Raw genomic sequence first — 18,311 nt, forward strand, 5'->3', positions numbered from 1 at the left:
ATTAATGCAGAGATTAGATAAACATGTAGTAAAGGCAGAATGGTTTTAATTGGGAATTTTAACTTCCATATAGATTGGCAAACAAGCTTATGTCAGAAAGGTAGAAAATTTCTTGAGTAAGTTCAGGATAGTTTTCTGTAACAACATGTCCTAGAACCAACAAGAAAGCAGGCCAAATTAGATTCGTAACAAGCAATGAGCCAGATTGAGTTAACAGCCTAACAGTGCATGAGCATTTATCTAATAGTGACCATAATATGACTGAGTTCAATGTTGTATTTGAAAGGGAGGAACTCAAGACAGCTACTAAGAGTCTAGATTTAGGCAAGGCTGACTTTAATGCGATGCGGCAGAGACCATCTACAATAAAATCTGTTATTGGATAAAACAACAGAAGCCAGTAGGCTTTACGTGATACAGAATCAGTTTATACCCGAGGACATGAGTTCTACTTGCTAAAACAAAGGCCATAGATGATTAAAGAGGTAAGGAACAACATAAAATGAAAACAAAAAAGCATAGAAGAATGCAAAAAATAGCACAGATCTTTGTGAATGGGAGAGATACAAAGAACACCGAAGGGCCTGTTTCAGTGCTGTATCTCTCTCTAACAGCCAACGGCAAAGAACAGAAAGTAAAAGCTACAAAAACAGAGTCTGAAAAGAAACTTGCAAGGGATTTCAAAATTAGCCCAAAATACTTTTACAATCACATTAGGAAAGAGAGGGTGGTTAAAAGCACTGCAGGCCCGTAAGAACTGACAAAAAAATGAAACGGCCGATATGTTAAATAGCTACTTTGCATTAATATTTGTAATAGAGGAAGATGACAGCATGCAGGACATCCCAAGGAAACTAATACTGAATCAGGGACAGGGACTCACCAAAATTAATGTAAGCAAAATAACAGTAAAGAATAGAATGGCATTAAAGAGTGACAAATCCCCAGGACTAGATAGTTTCTATCCCAGGGTTTTAAAAAGAATGTGAGAACATTGTAGATGCCTTTACTATAATCTTCCAAAGTTCACTCAATTCAGGAGCCTTTGTTTAATATGGAAAATTACACCGGTCACTCCGCTATTTAATAAAGGTCAGAGGGGGAAACCAGGGAATTATAGACCAGTTAGCCTAACAACGGCTGTTGAGAAATTACCTCAGTCTTACGATTTTCAGTTGAGAATTTTCAGCCCATCAAAGCAAATGTGGGTTTGTAGAGAGTAAGTTGTGCCTGATGAACCTTATTAAATTTTTTAAAGAGGTAACTAAAGTGGTTGACAGGGGAATGTCCATGGATTTTATTTATATGGATTTCCAGAAGGCATTCAATAAAGTCCCTCATAGGAGACTGTTAGCAAAAGTTGAAGCTCATGGAATGGAGGGTAAATTATTCACCTGATTAGGAAATTGGTTAAGCGGTAGGAGACAGAGAGTAGGATAATGAGCAATACTCTAATTGGCAGAATTTGACTATTGGCGTCCTAGAGATCTGTGTTGGGACCTCAACTATTCTCTGTATTTATTAACAACATAGATGATGGGATAAGGAGCTACATATCTAAGTTTGTAGATGACACAAAGATAGGCGGCATTGTAAGCAGTGTAGCTGGAAGCACAAAATTACGAAAGATTTAATAGATTAAGTCAATGTGAAAAATTGTGGCAAATGGATTTCAATATAGGCAAGCGTGAGGTACTTTGAACCCAAAAAGGATAGATCAGACTACTCTCTAAATGGTAGAAAGCCAGAAGAAGTGGAGGACCAAAGAAACTTAGGGGTCCATGTACATAGATCATGAAATGTCATGGACAGTAAAAAAAAATAATCAAAAGGCTAATGGAATGCTGGCCTTTAAATACAGAGGACTAGAATACAAAGGGGGTAGAAGTCATTCTGCAGGTATACAAAGCTCCAGTTAGACCACACTTTAGGAAGGATATATTGGCCGTGGAGGGAATGCAACACACATTTACTAGAATGATATCTGGACTCCAAGGGCGATATTATGAGAGATTACACAAATTAATGCTGCCAGACCTGCTGAGTATTTCCAGCATTTTCTGTTTTTATTACCCAAGCTAACAATGTGTTCTCTGGAACTTAGAAGGTGATTTAATTGAAGTTTTCAAGATATTGAAGTGGGTACTGAAAGGGTAGATAGAGAGAGAAACTATTTCTGCAGATTGGGGAGTCTCGGGCAGAGTCTAAAGATTAGAGCCAGACTTTGCAGGAGTGAAATTAGGAAACATTCCAAACAAAGAGTGGTAGAAAATTGGAACTCCCTTCTGCAAAAAGCTATTGATGCTTTAAACTGTTAATTTTAAATCTGAGATTGATAGATTTCTGTCAACCAAATATATTAAGGGATATGGGGCAAAGGCTCATGGAACAAGCTTGAGGGGCTAAATGGCCTATTCCTGTTGCTATGTTCAGTTACCTTTCTCTGGCAGCACCTCTTCTACTATGCAAGGGTTTTCTGTCTGTCCTGTAGCTGTTATCATAATGGCTTTACCAGGTTTTCCTTCTCTGATGGCAACATCACAGCTATAGGTTTCTTGCAGATCTTGGGAGGTGCCTGTTAAAATGAAAAACAGATTAGCAGCAAGACAGTAGAACATATGGACAATTTCTGTGCATATTGGGGAGGGTCGGGGGTGGGGGGGGTAATAAGTTATCTAAATGCTTTTCTTCCCCTTTTACTTCACCTCTATAGCAGGGCAAATAATAGGATCAGTAAGAAACAGATGATATTAGTTCCACTTTCCTTTTATCATCATTAAATAGCTATGTATTTTTGAAATTTTAAGGACTATGTTATACAATGGTATGATCCTAAAACTTCCCGTACCTACCCCAAACACACTCCATGATTGATTGCGCTTTTCCTTCCCCCTTTTTCCTCAAACAGAAAAATTCACTTAAAGAAAAAATTCTAAGAATTCTACAAAACTGAAGGGCATTCCTCCTGTACTTCTACTAAAAATAACTCTCCCCATTTCTATACTTTAAATGCTGCAATGTACAACTAATTGGATAATTAAGTATAGATGGAGACAATTCAATACTGTATGGAATAAGAGATTATTTTGAAAATAAAAATTGCTAATTTTGTGTACTAATTGTAAAATTATTTAAATGTGCCATAAAAGTAACACAAGTGCAACTCCAAAAAGATCATACTTTAACTTCAGTGTACACAGTTAGACTTCTGAAAAGATTTTAAAAAAAAATCTGATCTTTGATCCAATTATTTCAAGACGTTTACATTACGGAGAATATTTTATTTTAAATGCAAATAATTATAAAGTGATGGTGTTAATCATACAACTCAAATGGAAAACATGAGAAACGAGGATAGAGCACTAAAGAAGAAACCATTTTTATTCTAAGCAATTTAACATTTGAGAAATAACAGTTCTGATGTCAAACTGAACAGAAAATGAAACTGCATAGATATAACCGCAGCTTCTTCCATGCAGGGCACTTCCAGGAACTCTACAATCAAATTGCCATCGTCCACAACTGTTCATATTTTGCACACAAATTCAGAACGCTAACAGCATTCAAGCCACTATCAGTTAGACTAATGCAGTTTTTTAAAATCCGCTACAAATGCTTACTGTTTGGTTTACCCCTGCGGCGTGGCAGCAAATCAGGTGCCTCATCTAAAGCTAGAGAACGAATAACTGTCTCACAGACAAACTGAGTTCCGCTGATGTCCTCCTCTCCCTCCTCTAAAGGAGGATGATCTGCTGGCTTCCCCCCAAGTGTCACATCTGCAATGAGATAAGATGAGCATCAAAAATAATTGATATGAATTACCAAATTCCATTTTTTAAAATGTAAAACCAGATTACTACTTGGAAACATAGTTCTGTAGAAATCACGGGATTTAGCGAGGAATTCTCTAAGTACAGCTTTCAATTCCTATATGGTTCAAAACAATGGTTATTAACTACAAAGCCACCTTCATATAATTGTAAATTTTACTTTTCAAACTACTGACGTGATGATCCAATATTCACCGATAGCTAGATAGGTGTTATTACTATATGGGTATTCATGACTGCAAGAGTATCAGCTATTATTAAATTTATTTTTAAACTTGTTCTTGGGATTTATTTCCCATTGTTACATGCCCTGCAGGCATTAAGAATCAACCACAGAGTGTGGATTAGAGGCACATTTTCGGTGACGAGTTCCTTTTCATGAAGGCAATTAATGTATTTTTAAAAATTTTTAAAAACAACAATTTCCAACAGCTCTTGGTCATTTCTTCTGATGCCAGCCCAAAAATTACCAAATTTATTGAATTCAAATTCACAATATGTATTTTTTGGGGGGAAAGAATTTTGTTTCAATTCTCCATTCAGCCCATTTTCTTTCAAGGTTGCAGTTAAGAATAAGCTGCCAAAATAAACCAATAGTCCCAAATCTTTTGATGTGCATATGTACCTCCAATAAGTAAAACACTTATAATTTAAAGCACAGACAACAAACCAGGAAGTTAAAAGCACTGAAACACTTCAACTGTAATCTAAAATTTCAGATAGCGAAATAAATGATTTATGACTGGATTAAGTTAGAAGTGCAAATAAAGATAAACATTAAAGATACTTTTTTAAAAATGTTTTTTTTTTCATAATGGAGAAATTTGAAATTCTGCTCATATAAAATCACACTATCAAGGCCAGTGAGCATGCTTAGCAGTAATTATGAATTTCATACATCATTAAAAACCCCGTTATACCCCATTCAAAAAGCTGCAACTTTTTCAAGGGTTTTTGCAGCGAGACTAAGTGCAAAGGTGGAAGTTCTCGTCAGTTCATAAATTATCGCAGTCTGTTGGGGGGGGGGGGGGGGTGAAAACGGACCTCAACAGCACGCACTCTGGAGAAGCATAGAATTACCAACTGCAACTTCTGGATTTCCATGTAGTCTCTCCAAGTTACTGTTAATTACAAAAGTAATGAATGTGAATTCACTTTATTTAGTTCAAACTTCTCTTGCCACTGCAGATAGGATCTGAAAAAAGCCTGACATGTTAGATACTATCTTCCTGGTGCAACTGGAAGAGAAGAGAACCATATAATACAAGACTTAAAGTATAGAAATTCAGGGGAAACTTTAAAAAAAAACTAGAAATTCAAGATGAAAAAGAAAATCAATTAGATATTGAGAATAATTTTGAAATCTGTCAATTTAACATGAAACATCACTTAATTTGTTAGAAACAAGAAACTTGAGGATTGAGACTGTACTACATCACCACTAGATGGGATATAAACACTAGATGGCTCAATATAGAGATGACAGGCTCCAGTGCAAGGTGGATTCAATACCAGAGACGTTTTTCCCCAGATACCAAAAGGATTTGAATAAATACTGCAATTCAAGTAGTGAAATCAAAGTCCATAGTTCCTAAATAAAGAACAAACATTTTCTTACCAAACCGCGACTTGAAATTAGCTTCATTTTCCTCTTCAATCTGACCTAGGCCTGGCCTCTCCATCAGTGTACCATCATGGGGCAAAGGTGACATGCATGGAGTCATGTCTTGAATAAAAACAGAATTTTAAATTTTAAAACTGAACTGTGTAAAAAAAATTTTTTTTTTTTTAAAAAGTATTTTCAAAAAGTAATGCAGCTGCTTTAAACAAGATGTAATAATTTGTAAAGTGTAAAAATTCTAGTTACTTAGAATTACATAAAACTTACAGCACAGAAACAGGCCATTTGACCTAACTAGTCTATGTCACTGTTTACATTCCACAGCAGCCACCTCCCACTCTACTCTTCTATCCCCATCAGCGTAACCGTCTATTCCTTTCTTGCTCGTACTAATCTAGCTTCCCCTTAAATACATCTATGCTGTTCGCCTCAACAGCACCATGTGGTAGTAAATTTCACATTCTAGCCACAATCTGAGTAAAAAAAGTTTTTCCTGAATTCTTTATTTGATTTATTAGTGATTATCTTATATTTACTAGACCCAGGGCTGAATTTTACGCTACCCCGAAGAGCAGGATGGTGGCGAGGGGTGGCGTAAAATGGAGCGGGAAGCTCTGCGAGGCCTTCCTGACCCACTCGCGCCTCCGCCGCCACTTTATGCAGGGCAGCGGTGGCGAAAAACGGCCCAGACTCCCCAGGCCGATCAAGGCCCTTAAGTGGCCACTCATGATGTGCCCTATAGACGGCCGCTCCCGCTACCCCAACCACCCCCAACATGCCCCCCTTCCCCCCAATTGACCACTCCTGCCTCGCCGGGGCCCGACCAATTACCCCCAGCAAAGCAACCAAAAACTTTGTTCCAGGCTCTCCAATATCTTTTCTTCACGCTGGGCTGTAGTCCCAGCAGTGGCCACCGCTGCCGGTGGCACTGCTGGGACCAAGAGCTGCCAGCCCGCTGATTGGTTGGCAGCTCTATTAGGCAGGACTTCCAACCTCAAGTGGGTAGAAGTCCCGCCTTACACCAAGGGAAGCCCGGCGACCCGTAAAATACGGGTCGGATCCCCAGGCGAGGCGGAAGCGGGTTCACCACCAACTTTTCAGTCAGTGGCCGGCTCCTGTCTGCCTATAGTTAAGTCCCAGCCCTAGTTTTGGATTTCCCCACAAGCAGAAAGATTTTCTTTATATCTATCCTATCAAACCTCTTCATAATTTTAAAGCCCTCTAGTAGGCGTCTTTTCTGGAGAAAAGGGTCCCAGCTTGTTCAGCCTTTTCTGATAGTTATAACCCCCGAGTTTTGGTATCCTCCTTGCAAGTCTTTTTTGCACCTTCACCTCTATATCGTTTTTTTGCAATATGGAGGTCAGAACTGTTCACAGCACTCTAAGTGCAGTTAACCAAAGTTCAGAAAAATTCAACATAAAATTTTGCTGCTTTTCAATTCTATTCCTCTAGAATAGGTTTAGCTTTCAACAGGTAATCAATCCTCTCAGCAGACTGACTGGGTAATCTACAGCAGTGTGGCAATCTTGAATTGTTGCCCTTTATCAGTCAGTTTATGAACAAGATGTCTGTATTTTGATAATTATAAAATACCTGAATTAGAAACAAGAACCATAAGTTACCATGCCAGAATTATTTTAATGTTTTATATTAAAAAACGATACACAAATTAACTTCATACAATTTTGAATCTCATTGGGTTTTTTTTGGAAAAAGGTCAAAATTTTAAATTAAAAAAAAAGGGGAAGAACAATGGAAACCAAAAACTTATGCGCACAAACTAGTGAATAATCCAGTACTTCACTGCACACAATCTTGTTACATTTCTCTAGCAAATATATATTGTAATCGATGTCTTGCCATACGTACATAAGACATCCAAGTTCCAGTGATAATCAAGAATGGAATAATCCCACAAGATAAATATGGGTAAAAGGGCATTACAGGCAGTAACAAAATCCTGAAATTTAAATGAAAGCACACAAACTACGATGTTATTTGAACATTCTAGGCTCTACTGCTGCTATGCAAAAAACTTTGCATCTCTTCACTATTCTATATAGGACCCAAAGAGACCTTCACAGCATATTTGACATGTCCTCATATGATAAAACTGTCACCCATTCATAATCGGTAAGAATGCGGATTAAAAGACAGAAAACAGCTAGCCATTTTGCCAATTGAAATTGTGTGAACAATTGACAATTTTCCAAAATTATTTGGGCAACAGGATTTCATAATTTTTAAAACACATACATCATATCTAACCTGAATTGTTCTCATGGCCCAACTTTTATATCTTTCATCCTATTTGCATTTCTTCACACCAGGCAGCGTCTTGGTGAAGTTTAATTCCATAATGCTAATTTAACTAGAGGATGACATACATCCACCAGGGAGAATGTTTACAACAAACTGCGCTGGTGTGATCTCAGTTTAAGATGCTAAAAATTCTCTCATCTTCAATAATGCTTGGTAAGAATCATGCCAGTAGTTATTAGCTTAACATGAGTCACAGATGGGTGCGTGGGATCAACCTTTTAGTAATGATCGACTGAAAAACAACTGACTGCTAGCAATACCTATACCAACACAGTAGTAACAACCTTACAGTCTTGCACTCCACTTTGTTTATAAATAATGGAGCTTTACATACATTTTAAGATTGAAAAGTGATCAAAATTAACTCAATGGCTGGTATTTTCTATCAAGATAGCAGTTAAATAACAAGACTTTATTGGTAAACTGGATTATAGGACTGTCTTTTGAAAGTCCAAGTACCATAAAATCTTACCAACTGGGGTGTTGTTTGGTACGTGTTCCATTTCCTGCACAATATTTATGTCCAACAGTTCAAATGAAAGCAAGTCCTGAAACAATGAAGAAACAAAATTACAATGATTCCTTAGTAGGGTCAAGCTCACAGCTATCGTTGCCCTCAAAAATAGCAAACTTCAGAATGGACACACAGTTACATTGCCAGGCAATGGCCATGTCCAACAAGAGAGAATCTAACCACCTCCCATTGACATTCAATTACATTACCATCGCTGAATCCCCCATTATCAACATCCTGGAAGTTACCATTGACCAGAAACTGAACTGGACTAGCCATGTAAGTACTGTGGCTACAAGAGCAAGTCAGAGGCTGGGCCTTCTGCAGCAAGTAACTCACCTCCTGACACCCCAAAGCCTGTCCACCATCTACAAGGCACAAGTCAGCAGTGTGAATACTCTCAACTTGCCACAGCTCCAACAACACTCAAGAAGCTCGGCATCGTCCAGGACAAAGCAGCCCACTTGACTGGCATCCCATCCACCACCTTAAACATTCACTCCCTCCACCACAGACACAGATTGGCAGCAATGTGTACCATCTACAAGATGCACTGCAGCAACTCACCAAGGCTCCTTCAATAGCATCTTCCAAACCCACGACCTCTACCACCTAGAAGGACAAGGGCAGCAGATGCATGGGAACACCACCAGCTGCAAGCTCCCCTCCAAGCTACACACCATCCTGACTTGGAACTATATCGCCATTACACTGTCGCCAGGTCAAAATCTTAATGGCACTGTGGGTGTACCTACACCGCAAGGACTGCAGCAGTTCAAGGCAGCGGTTCACCACCTTCTCTAGGCCAATAAATGCTGGCCTAGCCAGCGACGCCCACATTCCGTGCAAGAATGAAAAAAAATCACATTGGTAAACAAGGTAAATGTACTGGTTTAAGAGTGGAATCTTCCATTTGCCCTGTGCATCAGTTTGTAATATGCAAGCCATGCTAATAAATGTAGTTTTTCTGCCAGAAACAACTCAAAAAACAGAAATATACATATTCACTGTAGTTCTGGTTTTACAACACACGGTAGATACCTGTGCAGTCAGAAGGTCTACAGATGGCACCATTGTGTAAAAGTCCCTATTCTGGTCTTTACGTTGAAGTTTGGGCAATGCTATGGCTACCGTTTTTGCAGACTCTGTTTCTTCAAGATCTGGCACAATTGGCTGCTGCTCGGTATCTGCAGTCAAGGAAGTCTCTTTCTAAAAGAAGAAAATTATAAATTTTATCCGTCTTGGACACTTAACATTTACTAAAACTTTTGCAAACTGATCAGCATAAAAGTTCTAAATTTCTTTTTTTTTAAAAAACAGAAGGATTCAATTCCCTTGTTGGCAGTCAAGTCTAGTTCTTGATCATGGTGTGTGTCGAATAATTCCCTGAAATCAGTCCTAAATTTGCATGTCACCGGTTTGACTCTATATTCTGTCCCTTCATGCCTAGATTTAATTTGAAGTTCTGTTCCACATTTACCACTTCATTACCATTTATTAACTTGCATACACTTCAGGATCTCTTTACATTCACTTCCTTTCAAGGCAGTAAAGCCCAAGCCTTTCCAGTTTTAGCATTCCCCTGATACTATGAATCAATCTTTTGGCTCTTTTCTAAATCATTTCCAGGGTTTGAATATCTCCCTCCTGTCTCAGTGACAAAAACAGCACACAGAATTCAAGGTGTGTTTTGACCAACATAATGTACTGTTTAAACAATACTTTTCCCACTCATACTCTACTCTTTGGCATCCATAGTCTATTTGCTTAGTTGATTGCTGCTCTGCACTTTAACGGATACGCCCACATCTCTTCCAACTTCACCCATAGCTATTTCTCTATCATTCATGGAAATGTAATAATTATCCATTTTTTCCCTTTATTCCAATTACACTTACCTACCATGCCACAAAAACTATATACATTCATTAGAAACATTACAGAAAATGAGCTGCAAGACTGATTACGCAAGGGCAACGTGATGGAGATCTGAGGAAGATTAGAGAAACTTAAAAAGTAGAAAATCCAGGGAAGTACTACTCCCTTATTTTATAACAATGTAATTTCACCCAAATTTCTTTTCTTATAAACACCAATTGTATCAGCATCATGGAAACCCAAAAGTAGGATTACCAACTTGGAGCTGCTACCTAAAGATTAAAAACAAGACATTTAAAGTGAAACTATAATTATCTTCCGTAAAAAGGGCACTGCTGGAGACAAAAAAAACTCCAAGACTTTCTTCTCCTAGTTTAGGGAGGATCTAATCCATACCAATAAAGCAGGACCAAAGAATATGCATTTAAATTAGTAAAAAGCAAATTTTAAACTCGACAGGGAAAATTTATTTATTCAATGATAAATGGCTGGAATAATCAGTCAAGCAACATGGTAGAGACGGATATTATTCAAAATATAATTAGAAATCATCATGGGGCTAATGCACTCGAAAGTGATGAGCTTTGACTGGCTGAATGCTTATCCTTGATTTCTCAAGTTCTTGCGGACTCTTTGGAGTCGTTAAAGGCAAGAGATGAAACCCTGCAGCAGCTGTGAGTTAAAACTTTAAGCAATGCAAAGCTGAGAAAAATACTGAAACAGATAGTCACGGCGTTACCAAAGAACAAATTAGTCCCAGGAAATGGGGCTTTTAACCTTAGCTTCAGTTAACAGATTAATTGCAGCAAATGGGTTATTAGCGCTGGTTTTAGCAACAGACAGACAGACTCCTACATGACTGAGACAAAAGCAAACTTTCCCTCCTTGTGCTTCTCGAACTGCCTGCATCCCCTGACACAGTTGAACACAACATCCTCCTCCAAAGCCTCTTCACTGATGTCTAACTGGGTGGGACTGCTGTCATCTGGTTCCATTCTTATCTATCTAATAGTAGTCAGAGAATCACTTGCAATGGCTTCTCTTCCTGCTCCTGCAGTGTTACCTCTGGTGTCCCCCAGGATCTATCCTTGGCCTCCTCCTATTTCTCATCTACATGCTGCTCCTTGGCAATATTATCTGAAAGCACAGCATTAGTTTTCACATGCATGTTGATGACAATCAGCTTTACCTCACCAGCACTTCTCTCAACTTCTCTATTGTGGCTAAATTATCAGACTGCTCATCTGATATCCAGTACTGGATGAGCAGAAATTTTCTCCAATGAAATACTGGGAAGACTGAGTCTATTGTTTTCAGTCCCCACTCCAAACTGTTCCCTAGCTACTGACTCAATCCCTCCCCCTAGCAACAGGCTGAGATTAAGCCAGTCTGTTCGCAACCTTGGTGTCACACTTGACCCAGAGTTGAGCTACCGACCTCATAGTCGTGCCATCATGAAACCGCCGATTTCCACCTCTATAACATCGCCCCGTCTCAGCTCATGTGCTGCTGAAATCCTCCTTCATGCCTTTGCCACCTCTAGATTTTGCTATTCCAATGCACTCCTGGCTGGTCTCCCACATTCTACTCTCTGTAAACTTGAGGTCATCCAAAATTCTACTGCCCGTATCTGAACCTATACTAAGTCCCATTCCCCTATCACCCCTGTGCTCACCGATCTACTTTGGCTCCCGGTCAAGCAACATCTCGATTTTAAAATTCTCATCCTTGTTTTCAAATCCCTCCATGGCCTCGCCCCTCCCCATCTCTAATATTCTCCAGCCACACAATTCTCCAAGATATCTGCACTCCTCGAATTCTGGCTTCTTGTGCAACCCTGATTTTAATCACTCTACTACTGATGGCCATGCCTTCAGTTGCCTCAGCCCCAAGCTCTGGAATACCCTCCCTACATCTCTCTACCTTACTTTCCTCCTTTAAGACACTCCTTAAAACGTACCTCTTTGACCAAGCATCTGGTCATCTGACCTAATATTTCCCTTTGTGGCTCGGTGTCATACGTCACTCCTGTGAAGTAGCTTGGGACATTTTATTACATTAAAGGCACCACAAATACAAGTTGTTGCTGTTGACTCAGTTTTTTTTTTAAAAGGATATTGATAAAATAAAGCTCCCTTGCAGACAACAAAGGCACTAAGTCAATCCTTGACCTGTATAGGAGTTACCTTATCATTCGTTATGCTATCTCATAATCCCTGCTACAAAGTATGCATGTTGATTTTGCATCACAACAGGTTTGGGCTCAGCTGCGATGCCCACATTCTTCAATAGCCTGCTGGGGGAGGGTGGGGGGGCATTGGTGGAGGAAGGACAGGATGCGTTCCCAAGTACGTAATTAGCTTCACAAGTCTGCCCCAGATCCACAGGGAAAGAAAATGGTGGAAAATATAAGCCCCATGTATTAGCTCACATTAAGAGTGGCCACTAAGCAAAGTTACTGGAAGATGCTGGCATGTCTTTGAATCTTGAGGGAAAAAAAAAATCAGAAGAAAAAGAAAAAAAAAGCAATATTACTTGCTAAAACAAATTTAAAATGCCAAATTATTAACACATAGCTCCCTTCAGTATTGCACTCTCAACTCTCTAAAACATGCATCTATAGTTGATTACTATTGTAGTTGCTGTTTCTGCAGATCCCACTTCTTCAGGATCAGGCACAACATGCTGCTCCTCAGTCCCTGTAGCCAAGGAAGCCTCATCCTAAAGAAGAACATTCCAACTATATTAATCTAGGGCAAATTCAACTATCGCATCCTCATTTACTGAAATAACTTTACAGGTTAATCTGAATGAGGAAAATCTCAGGTCCAATCTCAGGGATGCGCTGAGTTCGTGGATCACAGTCAAGTTGACAGTGGATGTTTAATTAGATTCTGCCCGATAGGGTAACTATCTTTTGCCCTGCCTAAAACTGGACAAGAGGTGAACAGAAAAATGGACACTCGGATGAGATAGCGAAAGGTGGTTAATGTCTATAAAACTGCAGAGCTATCAGAACACTGTCTATTGGAAGCAAGACTGTAGAACCTAAATCGCACATTGCCCAGCAGGGAGTCAATGGACTGTGACCAGGAGCAGGCAGTTTACCCAAGACTCTCATCCCATTTGATTTTTGAGCACTCAGGTGTAAATCTAAGCTCAGATATGCCACAGCTGTGCAGTCATATTTACAAACATGTCCACCAATTCTTCACAGCAACAAGAAGGTCCTGACAAAACTAAGTACTTTGTTGTTGTGTTTTTTGAATGGGTAATTATAAGTAATGCTACCTGGCAAATGTATGTATTTTCTTTGAATTATGGTTGGCCAAAAACATGAAATGTTTGAAACAAACAGGATAAATATCACTTTCATACAATTTGGTTATCTGTTATACAAAATCAACTCAAGACACAATTTTACAACAGTGAAACGATCAAAATTGGGTTCAGATATTTATTTCGTTCAACTTACCTGATTGCCAGAAAATCTAGTCTTGATAGAGCTAAAAAGAGTGTTTTCATTTCCATCTGGAGTTTCAGTGAGTAATGGGGAGTCAATAATAATGCTGCACCATACTCTAGGTCCAAATTGTTCCCCTTTATGAGCCAAGCGCCAATGAGAAGTATACGTGCCTTCAAAATTGGGTGCAATGAATTCTACTGACACAACACCAATGTCTCCTGGCTGTAGGAATGGAACAGAAACTTCCTTTTTTGCAGGGAAAGCCAGAGTGAGGTTGCCCCACATGAACTGAAGCTGTCAAAATATGAAAAGAATAGATGTAAAATAATTTCAGTGATTTAAAAATTAGTCAAGTAAGTCTGGCTTTATTTTAATAAATTATTTTCCACTCTCCATTTTCACAAGCCATCAGACAACTGGACAGGACTTTCTGGGTCTTAATGGCTGACAACAATGATCTACATCAATAAGCATGGAGATACATATTGGGTGCAAATCATCTGGTCCAGGCAATTTGTCCACCATAAGTTTGAGTAACTTCTTTAATATTACCTCCCGTTTTGATATTTTCTTCCACTAACTGGAGAACCAACTGAGATCCATGTCGAACAAATTCAAGCTCCACCTCCTCCAAGAAAACTGAGGGAAACTATTCTTAATATCTCTGCCTCCAATAAAACCTTGCCTTCTTCATTTTTTTTTAAGTGATGATACATCTACCATGATCATAATGTCCCTTTGGAAAGCTTTTTTTATTGTCCTTTAATATTTTTCTCCCATACGCCCTCTTAGACTTTCTAATCTGCCTTTTGTAGTCTTGTATAGATCCTTTGCATTTGTCCTGGCTTTCTTTAAAAAAAACAAATCTGTCCTGCAAGTGCTATATGCTTTATTCATATGTGCTATATGCAAGTTTCAAAACAAATCTCATCTTGCAATTTATTTAAGAAAGTCCAGCCTTGCTATTCCTTAGCCAAACCAAAAAAGCTTTTGTTTAGATCACTTATTTATTTAAATCTTTACATTCTAGTACCAACAGCAGTCAAAATGGAATAACATAAAAACACTAACATACAAAATCACACTTTAAACTAAAAATGACTAATTTAAAATTCCAAATTGTTCTTTTTTCCTCTTCTCTGACCGAAGAACAAGAACATGACAAAACTACATCTCTCCAGGATCTGAATGACTTCAAGAGTAACTCAGCATCATGATACAACACATAGGGAACACTGGCATTTGAGGAGGGGGGAAAAAATGCTAATTTAATTGCTAACATCAGCCACCTGGTTGTTACGTTACTGAGCAAAGGGTAAATATATTTCTGAGAGGGGTTGGGATGGGGAAGAGAAATGGTCATGTCTGGGCTGTTGTTCAGTACCTTCCAGCAGCTCGCTCAGCTGAGAGCACACAGAGGATGAGTGTGGAGAATAGAGCAACAAAAAAATTACTAAAAGAGGTTTCTAACAAAAAAAGTGTGAACCATAGACTATGGCCCTGCATACCTGTGATGGCACATTCAAAAGTTATTGATAGAACAGGCTATTAAATTATGAGGTTATCCATTTACAGCCACAAAACAAAATTTGATTACAACATATTTAATTGCCACTTTGTAATTTAGCTATCAGTGCAGATGTAGTGAAATGTTTGCTAAATTGTAACATAGAAAAAAGTAGCTATTCACCTTTGTGGCAGATGTCCAATTAGCACTGCCAGTGTTCTTCATTCTCCAGTGTTTGATAAATTTGAGTCCTGGCTGAAGACGAGTACCATCAGGGAAGTTCTCATCCACAAATTCAGCTCCCAACATTGAAATAACAGGCCTGCAAAATGGGAAAAAAAACTATTAGCAACCATCAAAACAAATAGCACAAATGACTTAAAGGAGCAAAAAGCAAGAATATTTTATGGTGATACAAATTTGACCTTGGGCTTAACTGTAGGTCTTTGAGAGGGTGCAGAGAAGATTTACCAGAATGGTTGCAGGGATGAGGGAATTTAGCTACAATGTTAGGTTGGAGAAGCTAGAGTAGTTCGCCTTGGAGCAAAGGAGATCGAGCGGAAATTTGATAGAGGTGTGCAAGATTGACAGGTTTAGATAACGAAGACAAAGAAAAGCTGTTCCCATTAACTGATGGTACAAGGACTGGGGTGGGGTGGTGGGGCAGTGGTGTCAAAGATTTAAGATTTTGGGCAAGAGATACAGGGGAGAATGTGAGGAAGAACTTTTATACGCAGAGAGTAGTAATGACCTGGAAAATGTTGCCTATGAGGGTTGTGGAAGCAAAGACAATCAATGATTTCAAAAGGAAACTGGATGGGCACTTGAGGGAAATAAACTTGGGGATAAAGCATGGAAAGGGGACTGACTGGATTGCTTTACAGAGAGCCAGCATGGACTCGGTGAGCTGAATGGCCTCCTTCTGTGCTGTCATGCTATATGACTCATTAGTTAAATTATTTGAAAAACAATTCAATGCTGACTCACCAGACAAACAGACTTCACATACTGCATCTTTTACTATTTGTGCAGTTGGGAAACTGATAGAACTACTACAAATTTGGAAAAGGAAATTCTATCAGAACTAACAGTGGATTAAGGTCTCACAAACCACCAATGTATGATGGTAGCTCCATGCTCAAATACTGAGCCAAAATTGCCAAGTTTTAAAAATAAAAATCTATTCAAACACTTACAAAGCTCACTCTGTCCTTTAAGTGTACACTCAGAGACCAGCAGCAGCAAAAATAAATCACTTAGGCTGCAGTCAACACAACTCACTTGTGCCTCTGGCACTAGCAAGTAATGCAGTCAATGTCATTAGGTTTATTTTCCATGAACAAACTGTCTTTGATGTCTATCCACAATTTATCAACATATGAAGAATACACAATTACCACCATTTGGGTAACTTTAGGTAAACAACCAATACTGGCTCATTATTATTGATCTATCGTCAAAATGATATTACTGGTCCCTAAATTATACTGCATATCATAGAGTTCACATTTCTGGACAAAAATATATGGCACTGAAATATATATATGCAGCATCTGTTCAGCCATCAAAAACAGGGTAAAAAATGTTTAATGGGTTCTATTTTTACTGCAAAAATGCTGCAATAGCATCCAAAGAGTTATGATCCTCCTACTTACACTGTTGAAGTGCGCTGGACTCCTTTAGGTTCTTGTATTGGTTGATTCAAATGCTCCATAAGATGCACACCATTCCATTGCAGATGTTTTTTCTGCAGTTTTAGCTGTTTTTTAATCTCCTTAAACTCTGCTTTGCGTTGCCTCTTTTCAGCTCGCAGTCTTTGCTTTTCAGCTTTCAAAAAAGTTTTATCTATTGGTTTCTGCATCCTAAACACAAGTTGAAAATTCAAAATTTTTCTACAGAACTTCTCTCTAAAATTTCAGTATTATGGTGATCTTCCTAATATTGTCTTGGAGAAATAGAAAATGCTTAACAGGGTACTGAGGGAGGTTATACAGGCATGATTTACAGTGAAATGTCTTTAAATGAGATCTGGAAACAAAGGAGAGCGAGAGAGCACAAGAGCAAGCATGTGAAAGAGCACGAGAGAAAAAGACAAAAACTTGTATAGTGCCTTTCAAGACCTCAGGACATCCCAGTGTTTTACAGCTAATGAAGTACTTTTGGAGTGTCGTCACCACTGTAATGTAGAAAACGTGGTAACCAATTTGTACACAGATGGCTCTCACAAACAGCAATGTGATAATGACCAGATAATCTGTTTTTGTGATGTTGGTTGAGGAGGAAATATTGCCAGGACACAGGGGATAATTCCCCTGCTCTTCTTCGAAATAGTGCCATGGGTCTTTTACGTCCACCTGATGGGGCAGACAGGGACTCGGTTTAAAACCTCATCTGAAGGATGGCACCTCTGACAGTGCAGGACTCCCTCAATAGTGAGGAGAGCATAGATGTCAGCATAGATCTTCATGCTCAAGTCTTGGAGTGGGACTTGAACCCACAACCTTTTAACTCAGAGGTGAGAGTGCTACCATCTGAGCCAAGGCTGACACAAAGAAAAATATTCTCCAATAAATTTGAGGGCTTCTGTGTTTACAATACAGTCAATACAGAAACTGGCTGTGAACATTATGTGATGCTTTGACAAAGTTTTTCCAGAAATTAAGTTATATACATATTGATATAATCAATGACTAATGGACAGAAACTCACATGACAGCACGCTGGGCACAGCAAGCAAAGCACTGTACTCCCACACTGCCGAATACAGAACAGGTCTAATTTATGTTTCCACTTTTACTAGTATGATAATCAGTTTATGTTCTCAACTATAAATCACTGACACTTCAACTACACTGAACTAATTCTGAATGTTAGCACATAAAAGTTACAACACAGAAACATGGCCATTCAGTCCAACGAGGCCACATTGACTTTTTTTTCTCCATGGAGCAAACAGTCCTCATCATATTTACCTGCCCTGTTTTTATATTTCATCATCCACTATCCAATCTAATCTTCATTGTTGACACAGTGGTTGAAGAAGAGACTATGAAAGTGAGTTTCACAGTCTCACAACTCTTGCTATTTGGATGTTTCTCTTGCTCTTTGTTGTAAATTTCTTACATTTAATCATGTATCTATGGCAGCACCTTTCCCACCCCCACCCCCCGATT

The 18,311-nt window shown here is 38.8% G+C and overlaps 1 protein-coding gene across 4 annotated transcripts in view; it reads right to left on the minus strand.

Moving 5' to 3' along the window:
* The window catches only part of nbr1a (NBR1 autophagy cargo receptor a), a 52,313-nt gene that overhangs the window by 12,819 nt on the left and 21,183 nt on the right, over positions 1–18,311 (minus strand). For 3 of the 4 annotated variants that reach the window (XM_068013371.1, XM_068013369.1, XM_068013372.1), the window contains 8 exons: positions 16,794–17,000; positions 15,322–15,460; positions 13,641–13,925; positions 9,329–9,496; positions 8,246–8,321; positions 5,449–5,556; positions 3,621–3,776; positions 2,438–2,575 (listed from right to left, as the gene is read on the minus strand). In XM_068013371.1, the coding sequence (XP_067869472.1) occupies positions 2,438–2,575; positions 3,621–3,776; positions 5,449–5,556; positions 8,246–8,321; positions 9,329–9,496; positions 13,641–13,925; positions 15,322–15,460; positions 16,794–17,000 (1,277 nt within the window). The remainder of the gene's footprint in view (positions 1–2,437; positions 2,576–3,620; positions 3,777–5,448; positions 5,557–8,245; positions 8,322–9,328; positions 9,497–13,640; positions 13,926–15,321; positions 15,461–16,793; positions 17,001–18,311) is intronic. The other variant, XM_068013370.1, reaches the window with a different exon arrangement.

Source organism: Heterodontus francisci, chromosome 33 (genome assembly GCF_036365525.1).
Source record: "Heterodontus francisci isolate sHetFra1 chromosome 33, sHetFra1.hap1, whole genome shotgun sequence".
Classification (NCBI taxonomy): domain Eukaryota; kingdom Metazoa; phylum Chordata; class Chondrichthyes; order Heterodontiformes; family Heterodontidae; genus Heterodontus; species Heterodontus francisci.